The sequence below is a fragment of the Notolabrus celidotus genome, chromosome 9 (genome assembly GCF_009762535.1).
Source record: "Notolabrus celidotus isolate fNotCel1 chromosome 9, fNotCel1.pri, whole genome shotgun sequence".
NCBI lineage: Eukaryota > Metazoa > Chordata > Actinopteri > Labriformes > Labridae > Notolabrus > Notolabrus celidotus.
In genome coordinates, this window is record NC_048280.1 from 5639155 (window position 1) to 5651895 (window position 12741).

The 12741-nt window shown below is 41.0% G+C and overlaps 1 protein-coding gene and 2 non-coding genes across 3 annotated transcripts; all 3 read left to right on the forward strand.

Moving 5' to 3' along the window:
* Positions 1-1353: 1353 nt before the first annotated feature.
* LOC117818552 (nuclear factor 7, ovary-like) lies at positions 1354-9337 on the forward strand. The gene is made up of 3 exons (XM_034691488.1): positions 1354-2416; positions 7024-8629; positions 8841-9337. The coding sequence occupies exons 1-2, from the start codon at positions 1358-1360 to the stop codon at positions 8587-8589; spliced, it is 2625 nt and encodes an 874-aa protein (XP_034547379.1). The 5' UTR covers positions 1354-1357; the 3' UTR covers positions 8590-8629; positions 8841-9337.
* LOC117819640 lies at positions 5021-5139 on the forward strand. Its single transcript, XR_004632580.1, has one exon. It is a non-coding gene; the product is annotated as a 5S ribosomal RNA (ribosomal RNA).
* A 1243-nt stretch (positions 9338-10580) lies between the features above and the next one.
* LOC117819666 lies at positions 10581-10699 on the forward strand. Its single transcript, XR_004632603.1, has one exon. It is a non-coding gene; the product is annotated as a 5S ribosomal RNA (ribosomal RNA).
* The last annotated feature ends 2042 nt before the right edge of the window (positions 10700-12741 follow it).

The window sequence follows — 12741 nt, forward strand, 5'->3', positions numbered from 1 at the left end:
TGATAGGCTTTGATCGGCGTGTGTTCGGCGTGTGATCAGCTGTGATCGGCTGTGATCCTCCGATGAGCTGATTGCGCAAAGATGCCGCCGTACATTTTAAACTCACTGAGCAGTTCCGGGGTACCCGACTCCGACCGGGAACATTTAACATTTAATTTTAACTTAATTTAATGGGTGTTTCTGGCCACTTACACACTTCATGTTTTTTTTCTTTCTGTATTGCAATACCATGGTCTGTCAACAAATTAATGTACAAACAGTAAAAGCGTAAATGTGAATCTTGTCCAGTCTCTTGCAATCAATCTCCCACATACACTAAAGGTGTAACTTACAATTTACAATAACTGTCATCAGAACTTTATTCATAGTTTACATCAGAACGTCCCTCTATAGTACACTGTTATATTGACAACATGACTAAGCAATTTGAATGTCTTATCCGTACACACTGACACAAGGACTTCATTGACACAGATATTTACTTTTGAGAGATGAACTAAGGATTTTGAGCAAGATACTGTCTTTTGCAGGTAATCCATGGTGTTTTGCTATTTGTACGAATTGTTTTGAGAAATGCACTTACTGTTTTGCAAATGTCGAGGATGATTCGAGAGATGTACCAAAGCGACTGAGAAAAACTGTAAGAACTTTGAGATGCGGCCCCTGACTAAATACTCACAGGGGTCATCACGCAGGTGAGACAATCGAGACACAAGTGGAAACACTCAGCACATAATCAGAACGGAGGGAAAACTCAGGAAGTAAAGCTAAAACAGAAACACAGGGAGAAATAACTACAAAATAAAAACAAAAACACATAGACTAGAAACACACATGGAATAAAACACAAGACAAGGTACCAAAGGAAGCAAGGAAGACTTATGAGACTTAAAATACACTGTTAATCTAAGAAAGAGAACAACAAGGAAAATACAACACAAAAACAAAAGCAACTCGTGATAAATACGTGCTTACACACTATAAGAAAATGTTCCTTCCACATGGAAGAACATCACTAAGCACTCTCAGCTGAGTGTGGAGAAATGGGACAGTGCTGGCATCTTTCACTGTCTACTGTTTTTGAACAAACATTGAAAATTTGTATTGCTGAATTTAAAAAAAGTCACTGCAGGGAAATTGTATTGTTCAGAAGCAAAAGGGAAAAAATTACACTTGTAAAAGGCAGCGATTTGTCTCCATCTGCTGGTGCAAAAATGGCACTCCAGCATTTCTACTAGTGTGTTATTAACCCGTGACTGAGATAAACAAAAGTGAAAGTTCATTTTGACAGTGTTCAGACGCCATTACAGGGTGTGAGAGCTCGGCTGAAAAACACAGAATCGAAGTGCTGGAATTAATGCTGAGAGAAATACATAAACTCGGTGAGTCTGACATATTTAAAAAGGAGTTAGATACCAAAAAGATGTCTGAAAGGACTCTTTTTCAACGTTACCTGAACTGCCACGTGTGTGCAGAGACTTTCACAGATCCTGTGTCTCTGAGCTGCAACCACAGCTTCTGTTCAAGCTGCCTGCAGACATTCTGGGAACAAACTGAGAACAAGAACTGTCCCATCTGTAAAAGAAAGTCATCAAAAGATCATCCAATAGTAAACTTTACACTGAAGGAACTGTGTGACTCGTTTTCTGGGAGACTGAAAGTGGGATCGTCTGAGACAGAAAAAGGAGAGAAGAAGGTGGAGGTGGTGTGTAGTAAACATCAAGAAGAGACTAAACTGTTCTGTAAAGATGAACAGAGAGCTGTGTGTCCTGTCTGTGAGTGTTCTCTCCACCAGAGTCACACTGTGGTTCCTCTAGATCAAGCAGTCAGGGAGCTGAAGGAGCAGCTGAAACCTGACTTAAAGTCTCTACAGGACAAGAGGAACAAATACAAACAAGTGGAGGAAACATACAAAGAAGTGATTCAACACTCCAAGAAGCAGCTGTTGTCCACAGAGAGGAAGATCAGAGCAGAGTTCAACAAGCTCCACCAGTTCCTGAAAGAGGAAGAGAAGTCCAGACTGACAGCTCTGAGGGAGGAAGAGGAGCAGAAGGGGAAGACGATCAGCAGAGAGATGAAGAGGATTCAGGAGCAGATCTCCTCTCTGTCAGACAGTATCTGTGCTGTTGAAGAAGACCTGCAGAAACACAACGTGGCCTTCCTCAGCAGTTATAAACCCACTCAGACCAGAGCCAGAGTCCAGTGCTCAGAGTCAGATCCACAGCTGGTCTCAGGAGCGCTGATAGATGAGGCCAAACACCTGGGCAACCTGTCCTTCAGAGTCTGGGAGAAGATGAAGGACAGGGTCCACTACAGTCCGGTCATTCTGGACCCAAACACTGCAAGCCGCAGTCTCTATCTGTCTAATTTTCCTTTTCTTTTCTGTTTTATCATATTTGTCATTTTAATTATGTTCTTTTATGCCTGTCTGAATGTCTCCAATGCTTTTAATGTGTTAATGTAAAGCACATTGAGTTGCCCTCGTGTATGAAATGCGCTATACAAATAAAGCTGCCTTGCCTTGCCTTGCCTTGCCTTGCCTTGCCTTGCCTTGCCTTGCCTTGATGATCTGACCAGTGTGAGACGAGGAGACACAGATCAGCAGCTTCCTGACAATCCAGAGAGAAACACTAAGTATGTCATTGTTCTGGGCTCTGAGGGCTTCAGCTCAGGGAAACACAGCTGGGAGGTGGAGGTGGGAGACCATCCTGGCTGGAATGTGGGTTTGGCTAAAGAGTCAGCTGACAGGAAGGGAGAGTGTTTTGTTTCACCAGAATATGGATTCTGGTGTTTATTGCATCGCAGTGGAAAATACTCAAATGGTCTTAATGAGACTGTCACAGTGAAGAAGAGTCTCCAGAGGATCAGAGTCCAGCTGGACTATGACAGGGGAGAGGTGTCCTTCTACGACCCTGAAGACATGACTCACATCTACACTCACAGAGAAACTTTCACTGAGAGAGTCTTCCCATATTTCTGTGTTCTGAAGTCTGGTGATGCTAAAACTGTTGACATCAAAATCTCTGAAACTGACGTGAGCATTGATATGTGCTGAATACTCTAAATGTATTACAATACCTTGAAGAAGTTTACTACTATATGTTTTAATAGAGGTTCAAACTATTTTCAGTGAGGTCTATGCCTTATATTCAGTTTGTTTTTGTTTACTCTACTTAATCAACGACTGGACATTTCCCATCTGTGTGCTTGTGAAACTTTTTGGATTTTTGGGGCTTTATGCTTTTATTTTGAAAAGACAGTTTGAAAGAGACATGCACTGAATCCTGCCTGGACCAGGAATCTATTCTATGACCAGTGTGCAGAGAGCTGTAGCCTCTGTACATGAAGGCGCCCTCTCTACTGACTGAGTGAAATCTGCACTCTGTGCCTCTGAATCTTTGATGATCATCAGACAATAACTGTTGCACGCTAAGATTTGTGTCTTCTGGTGAGGTGTTTCTGAGTCTTTTACAAATTCATTTTTATTCTTCAGAATATGTTCTTAAGTATGTGGAATTATTTTGAAATCCTGACAAAGCTTAAAGGGATTCATGCAATATTATTGTTGTCATCATTTCCTGTTTTCATGCAATTCACTGTGTAAATGTGCAAAAAAAAAAACATTGATTAAATCAGGTACATTCTTTGTGACTCAATAAAACAATAATATCTTCAATCTTAATGAGCATGAGTTTATTGAACGTTACAAGTATTTTAATCAACAGGTAAGCAAGACTAAACTATGTTATAAATTAACAAATCAGAGCTGTTAGCATCCTGTTAATGGCGTCTTGTTTTGAGTCAAAGTAGAAACAGTTTATTCCAGTTTGGGATTTTTAGTTTAATGTATTTTTGTCAATCCTTTAAATTATGCAGTTCATCTATGAAACATATTTAATATTCTTTATGTTATTTTCTTAAAGGTGAGTTTTATGAAGAATTTGTGATCAGCATAGAGGATGAACCTGCAGCACTGTTTGGTTTAACATATTATGTTTCTGTTCAAATGATTCATTTTAACTTTTTGACATGTGTTCATGCCAGCAGTCTTAGAAATGTACAACACAAATATGTCTTTAAAGAGGTTGTGTTATTAAAAAAGGCAATACAAGTTATTTTTAATGCAAATGATAATAAACAGTTCTACAAGAGTTCTCAATCAATCAATCTTTATTTATATACTACCTTTCATAAAGATTGAATGTAATTCAAAGTGCTTTAAAGCGATTGATAAAACAAGAAAGAAGCAGAAGTAAAATAATGGCAGAACATACTACATATTAAAGAACAGCAAATAACTTGAGTAATATCTTTTGTTACATAATTTAGCCTGTCTCTGCTAAAAAGTCAAGAGTAAACATTCTTCATGTGACCACCATGCCTATATTTAGATTCTCTTTAATCAAATAAAAAGGCCATGAACGCAAAATACAAAGTCTGCATTACACTTTTACCACGGTCCCTGGACGCACCTGCAGTGACAGTCGGTTCACTGCACTCTGAAACTAACACTGCAGCAGGGGCGTTGCTAGGCATAAAGCTCTACTTGATCACAGGCCCCCTACTATTTCCCCTTGCTCTCACACACACTCACACACACACACACACACACACACACACACACACACACACACACACACACACAGACACACACACACTGCATCTCTATTTACAGAATATTATAACCAGGGAAAGCTTTCAAACCATTGTGAATTTAATGATGTTTCTTTTTAACCCAAAGCAGTGCTGGGGATAGTGGGACTTCACTTGTTTAGGAATTAATGAATGTAAGGGAAACACTGCGGTGGATGCAACAAATTAACAACTGCGCCTAAAGTCTTTTCCTTTACTTCCGATGGCCAGTCCGCCCCTGATACTGGGGCACAGCTCATTTATACTGAGGCACATGCCCCAGTAAAGGGGGTCTGGCGACGCCCCTGCACTGCAGCCATGAACTGTACCAAAGGTTATGATAGTGATGATGACATCTATAAGAAGTGTTTTTATACTCTCAGTATTCGCTTACGGCCATACCACCCTGAACACGCCCGATCTCGTCTGATCTCGGAAGCTAAGCAGGGTCGGGCCTGGTTAGTACTTGGATGGAAGACCGCCTGGGAATACCAGGTGCTGTAAGTGTTTTACTTCTATTTACAGACAGCAAAGGGCAATGCAGCTGCTGCAATATAAACAATGATCAGACAGTTCAATAAAACATATATTTTAAATGCTAAAACAATTACATTTTATTCATTTTAGAGGCTATAATAAAAATGGAATCAAGCTTTTGATTCACTCTCACTTCAACTTACTAGAAACCTTAGTTACTCAGAACAAGATGACCTTAAACAACAATATGTGATATGACTATTATTAAAGTCCTGTATGTTTCCATTTGGCTCCAATACTCAGAAGAGTTCATTTAGACTTTTTCAGCACTGAATGAGCAACATCGAATGTATCTTTCTAAGCACCATCTGCAGTCTGCTGGGGCAAGATAGGAAAGAACGAGAGAGAGAGAGAGAGAGCGATAAGAGGAAACACGAGGTTGAGAGCAAAAGAGAGTGGAGGGAGAGAATTGAATGAGGGATAGAAAAGGGAAAGAGCAAAGAATATGGTTGCAGTAATAAAAGTAAGGAGCATTACAGTATTTCTCAATCACTAAAACACTAAACCCTATTGTCTGAACCAAGTTACTTAGCGGCCTGAACCCATGTATTGAATCAGTCACTCTTTTGGAAAAACTATAAGCACTTTTCACCTCTTAGACACAACTTGAAAACACATTCTCACTCACTAAAACATGTTGCGCTGTGATGCACTTGTGTTGCGTAATGGTAAGCACAGGGAGCAAAAGTTAAACATATTTGAAGCACAGGTGTCACAGCTTAAACACAACCACTCAAAAACTGATCACACTTGTTGCTAATGATGTGAGGAAACCAATATAAGCCTGGATCCGGCATGCCAGGGTTTTGTCCCCCGTTGCCTGGCCAGGGAGAATGTGGCCTGTGATGTGGATGAAGTCCTGTGGCCTGACCCAGCACGTAGACCTGATGCTGTGGCTGAATGGTTGTAGATACTGTAAGCACTTCAGTTGGATTTTGTGGATTACACTGTAATGTGCTTCTCATTTATATTTGTTTTTACTCTATTTTTATTGAATACAGGTGCTACATCCAAAGAGGATTGTTTTGTTGTTGTTACAAAATTCATTTAGCCTATTGTGAACAATAAACATTATTTCTACACCTTCATGTCCTGAGTATTGTGTTTTCAGTTATTTGATGTAGTGTGTAATTACTGCTCAGTATTGTTTTTAATTTTGATTGACATCTGACAACATCGTTTGGTTTTGCAGGAAGAGTCAGAGTTTTGGTGAATGTAGTTTTAAAAATTGGGTTTTGTGCTCATAGTGTTGAGAAAAGCGCGGCGGATGTCAAGAAATATGTTTTAGCAATTGAGCATACTGTAAGTTAGGGTGGTTAGTGAGAGGTGAAGTGTACAGCAGGCGGAGTGGAGAAGGGTGTTTGATGCAGGACAAAGCAGGTATTGTTATTGATAAGAATTTGGGGTATTCTATAACAGTCAGCCACATACTACAGTTGATGTGTTAAAGGACAAATTTAGCTCTCTATGCCTCAACATGAATCTCTGGTGGGTCCTCATAATGCCAGCACTTGTAGCCGCATTTTTGACTCTTTGGCAACATGTTCTTCTTAATCTACTGTGCAGTGAAAAGGGGGCTGGCAAATGTGTAAGTAAAGAAAAATGTGTTTATAAAGCACTTTTAAAACACTCTCTGAATACAATGAATCATTGAAAAGTAGTATTGCTAAATTTAATTACTTTTTTCTTCTTTTTGCAAAATAACTGTCTCTCCAAGGACATTATATTGTTCAAAAGCAAAACATAAAATTGTAAAACATCAAATGACAGTGATTTGTCTCCATCTGCTGGTGCAAAAATGGCATTGTGGAATTTCTACAGGTGTGTTTTTAACCTGTGACTGACGTAAACAAGAAGAAAGCAGATCTTGGCGACATTACTGGGTGTGAGAGCTCGGCTGAAAAACACAGAATCGAAGTGCTGGAAGCAGTGCTGAAAGAAATACATAAACTCGGTGAGTCTGACATATTTAAAAAGGAGTTAGATACCAAAAGGATGTCTGAAAGGACTCTTTTTGAACATTACCTGAACTGCCACGTGTGTGCAGAGATTTTCACAGATCCTGTGTCTCTGAGCTGCAACCACAGCTTCTGTTCAAGCTGCCTGCAGAAATTCTGGGAACAAACTGAGAACAAGAACTGTCCCATCTGTAAAAGAAAGTCATCAAAAGAACATCTATTAGTAGACTTTTCGCTGAAGGAACTGTGTGACTCGTTTTCTGGGAGACTGAAAGTGGGATCATCTGAGACAGAAAAAGGAGAGAAGAAGGTGGAGGTGGTGTGTAGTAAACACCAAGAAGAGACTAAACTGTTCTGTAAAGATGAACAGAGAGCTGTGTGTCCTGTCTGTGAGTTTTCTCTCCACCAGAGTCACACTGTGGTTCCTGTAGATCAAGCAGTCAGGGAGCTGAAGGAGCAGCTGAAACCTGACTTAAAGTCTCTACAGGACAAGAGGAACAAATACAAACAAGTGGAGGAAACATACAAAGAAGTGATTCAACACTCCAAGAAGCAGCTGTTGTCCACAGAGACACAGATCAGAGCAGAGTTTAACAAGCTCCACCAGTTCCTGAAAGAGGAAGAGGAGTCCAGACTGACAGCTCTGAGGGAGGAAGAGGAGCAGAAGGGGAAGACTATCAGCAGAGAGATGAAGAGGATTCAGGAGCAGATCTCCTCTCTGTCAGACAGTATCTGTGCTGTTGAAGAAGACCTGCAGAAACACAACGTGGCCTTCCTCAACAGTTATAAACCCACTCAGACCAGAGCCAGAGTCCAGTGCTCAGAGTCAGATCCACAGCTGGTCTCAGGAGCGCTGATAGATGTGGCCAAACACCTGGGCAACCTGTCCTTCAGAGTCTGGGAGAAGATGAAGGACTGGGTCCACTTCAGTCCGGTCATTCTGGACCCAAACACTGCACACGGCAGTCTCTATCTGTCTGATGATCTGACCAGTGTGAGACATGGAGACACATGTCAGCAGCTTCCTGACAATCCAGAGAGACACACTAATGGTCCAATTGTTCTGGGCTCTGAGGGCTTCAGCTCAGGGAAACACAGCTGGGAGGTGGAGGTGGGAGACCATCCTGACTGGAATGTGGGTTTGGCTAAAGAGTCAGCTGACAAGATATTTGTATCACCAGAACATGGACTCTGGCGTTTATTGCATCGCAGTGGAAAATACACAAATGCTGTTAGTGAGACTTTCTCAGTGAAGAAGAGTCTCCAGAGGATCAGAGTCCAGCTGGACTATGACAGGGGAGAGGTGTCCTTCTACGACCCTGAAGGCATGACTCACATCTACACTCACAGAGAAACTTTCACTGAGAGAGTCTTCCCATATTTCTGTGTTCTGAAGTCTGGTGATGCTAAAACTGTTGACATCAAAATCTCTGAAACTGACGTGAGCATTGATATGTGCTGAATACTCTGAATGTATTACAACACCTTGAAGAAGTTTACTAGTTATATGTTTTAATAGAGGTTCAAACTATTTTCAGTGAGGTCTATGCCTTATTTTCAGTTTGCTTTGTTTACTCTACTTAATCAACGACTGGACATTTCCCATCTGTGTGCTTGTGAAACTTTTTGGATTTTTGGGGCTTTATGCTTTTATTTTGAAAAGACAGTTTGAAAGAGACATGCACTGAATCCTGCCTGGACCAGGAACCTATTCTATGACCAGTGTGAAGAGAGCTGTAGCCTCTGTACATGAAGGCGCCCTCTCTACTGCCTGAGTGAAATCTGCACCCTGTGCCTCTGAATCTTTGATGATCATCAGACAATAACTGTTGCACGCTAAGATTTGTATCTTCTGGTGAGGTGTTTCTGAGTCTTTTACAAATTCATTTTTATTTTTCAGAATATGTTCTTAAGTATTTTGAAAACCTGACAAAGCTTAAAAGGGATTCATGCAATATTATTGTTGTCATCATTTCCTGTTTTCATGCAATTCACTGTGTAAATGTGCAAAAAAAAAAATCACTGATTAAATCAGGTACATTCTTTGTGACTCAATAAAACAATAATATCTTCAATCTTAATGAGGATGAGTTTATTGAATGTTACAAGTATTTTAATCAACAGTTAAACAAGACTAAACTATATGTTATAAATTAACAAATCAGAGCTGTTAGCATCCCGTTAATGGCGTCTTGTTTTGAGTCAAAGTAGAAACAGTTTATTCCAGTTTGGGATTTTTAGTTTAATGTATTTTTGTCAATCCTTTAAATTATGCAGTTCATCTATGAAACATATTTAATATTCTTTATGTTATTTTCTTAAAGGTGAGTTTTATGAAGAATTTGTGATCAGCATAGAGGATGAACCTGCAGCACTGTTTGGTTTAACATATTATGTTTCTGTTCAAATGATTCATTTTAACTTCTTGACATGTGTTCATGCCAGCAGTCTTAGAAATGTAAAACACAAATATGTCTTTAAAGAGGTTGTGTTATTAAAAAAGGCAATATAAGTTATTTTTAATGCAAATGATAATAAACAGTTCTACAAGAGTTCTCAATCAATCAATCAATCAATCTTTATTTATATACTACCTTTCATAAAGATTGAATGTAATTCAAAGTGCTTTACAGCGATTGATAAAACAAGAAAGAAGCAGAAGTAAAATAATGGCAGAACATACTACATATTAAAAAACAGCAAATAACTTGTGTAATATCTTGTGTTACATAATTTAGCCTGTCTCTGCTAAAAAGTAAAAAAGTTAACATTTTTCCTGTGGCCACCATGCCTATATTTAGATTCTCTTTAATCAAATAAAAAGGCCATGAACGCAAAATACAAAGTCTGCATTACACTTTTACCACGGTCCCTTAACGCACCTGCAGTGACAGTCAGTTCACTGCACTCTGAAATGCATTCACGAAACTAACACTGCAGCAGGGGCGTTGCTAGGCATAAAGCTCTACTTGGGCACAGGCCCCTTACTATTTCCCCTTCCTCACTCACACTCACACACACACACACACACACACACACACACACACACACACACACACACACACACACACACACACACACACACACACTCGCTGCATCTCTATTTACAGAATATTATAACCAGGGAAAGCTTTCAAACCATTGTGAATTTAATGAGGTTTCTTTTTAACCCAAAGCAGTGCTGGGGATAGTGGGACTTCATGTTTAGGAATTAATGAATGTATGGGAAACACTGCGGTGGATGCAACACATTAACAACTGCGCCTAAAGTCTTTTCCTTTACTTCCGATGGCCAGTCCGCCCCTGATACTGGGGCACAGCTCATTTATACTGAGGCACATGCCCCAGTAAAGGGGGTCTGGCGACGCCCCTGCGCTGCAGCCATGAACTGTACCAAAGGTTATGATAGTGATGATGACATCTATAAGAAGTGTTTTTATACACTCAGTATTCGCTTACGGCCATACCACCCTGAACACGCCCGATCTCGTCTGATCTCGGAAGCTAAGCAGGGTCGGGCCTGGTTAGTACTTGGATGGGAGACCGCCTGGGAATACCAGGTGCTGTAAGCTTTTTACTTCTCTTTACTGACAGCAAAGGGCAATGCAGCTGCTGCAATATAAACAATGCTCAGACAGTTCAATAAAACATATATTTTAAATGCTAAAACAATTACATTTTATTCATTTTAGAGGCTTTAGTAAAAATGGAATCAAGCTTTTGATTCACTCTCACTTCAACTTACTAGAAACCTTAGTTACTCAGAACAAGATGACCTTAAACAACAATATGTGATATGACTATTATTAAAGTCCTGTATGTTTCCATTTGGCTCCAATACTCAGAAGAGTTCATTTTGACTTTTTCAGCGCTGAATGAGCAACATCGAATGTATCTTTCTAAGCACCATCTGCAGTCTGCTGGGGCAAGATAGGAAAGAACGAGAGAGAGAGAGAGAGCGATAAGAGGAAACACGAGGTTGAGAGCAAAAGAGAGTGGAGGGAGAGAATTGAATGAGGAAAGAATATGGTTGCAGTAATAAAAGTAAGGAGCATTACAGTATTTCTCAATCACTAAAACACTAAACCCTATTGTCTGAACCAAGTTCCTTAGCGGCCTGAACCCATGTATTGAATCAGTCACTCTTTTAGAAAACTATAAGCACTTTTCACCTGTTGGACACAACTTGAAAACACATTCTCACTCACTAAAACATGTTGCGCTGTGATGCACTTGTGTTGCGTAATGGTAAGCACAGGGAGCAAAAGTTCAACATATTTCAAGCACAGGTGTCACAGCTTAAACACAACCACTCAAAAACTGATCACACTTGTTGCTAATGTTGTACGTAGAGTAGACGTAGAGTTCGACAGGTGCAATATATTTATGTTTCTCTAGATCGCACCGTGAAACTAAAAGCATGCAAACAAACAAAGAACATTTCAATTCATAATCATCACACACCATAACGTTTCCCGTATAAAAATAGATTAACTTTCATTTAAAAACAGACATACCTCGCTTCGCCTACCAAGGGTGCAAAACATTTAAGCTTGGAGAACCATCTCGACCACGGACCACGACAAAGCCTCCCCGACTGCATGCACGCCACTCGCACCGATCACTGCTGCAGCTCTGCCCGATCACAGCTGTTGCTCCGCTGCTGATCTGCTGTGATCGGCTGTGATCGGCTGTGATAGGCTGTGATAGGCTGCGATCGGCTGCGATCGGCTGTGATACGCTGTGATACGCTGTGGTAGGCGGTGATCGGCTGTGATCGGATGTGATAGGCTGTGATGATAGGCTGTGATAGGCTGTGATAGGCTGTGATAGGCTGTGATACGCTGTGGTAGGCGGTGATCGGCTGTGATCGGATGTGATAGGCTGTGATGATAGGCTGTGATAGGCTGTGATAGGCTGTGATAGGCTGTGATAGGCTGTGATACGCTGTGATAGGCTGTGATACGCTGTGATAGGCTGTGATACGCTGTGGTAGGCTGTGATCGGCTGTGATCGGATGTGATAGGCTGTGATGATAGGCTGTGATAGGCTGTGATAGGCTGTGATACGCTGTGATACGCTGTGATACGCTGTGATAGGCTGTGATACGCTGTGATAGGCTGTGATAGGCTGTGATACGCTGTGATACGCTGTGATAGGCTGTGATACGCTGTGATACGCTGTGGTATGCTGTGATCGGCTGTGATCGGATGTGATAGGCTGTGATGATAGGCTGTGATACGCTGTGATCGGCTGTGATACGCTGTGATCGGCTGTGATGATAGGCTGTGATACGCTGTGATACGCTGTGATAGGCTGTGATAGGCTGTGATAGGCTGTGATACGCTGTGATACGCTGTGATAGGCTGTGATAGGCTGTGATAGGCTGTGATACGCTGTGATAGGCTGTGATAGGCTGTGGTAGGCTGTGATAGGCTGTGATACGCTGTGATACGCTGTGATAGGCTGTGATAGGCTGTGATAGGCTGTGATACGCTGTGATAGGCTGTGATAGGCTGTGATAGGCTGTGATCGGCTGTGATAGGCTTTGATCGGCGTGTGTCCGGCGTGTGTTCGGCAGGTGATCGGCTGTGATCGGCTGTGATCGGCTGTG

Bases quoted from the DNA above. Each gene is read 5' to 3' on its own strand.
- LOC117818552 (XM_034691488.1), top strand. From the start codon at position 1,358: ATGCTGAGAGAAATACATAAACTCGGTGAGTCTGACATATTTAAAAAG. The intron at 2,417-7,023 runs TTTTATGCCTGT...GACGTAAACAAG, and splicing joins TTGTCATTTTAATTATGTTC to AAGAAAGCAGATCTTGGCGA.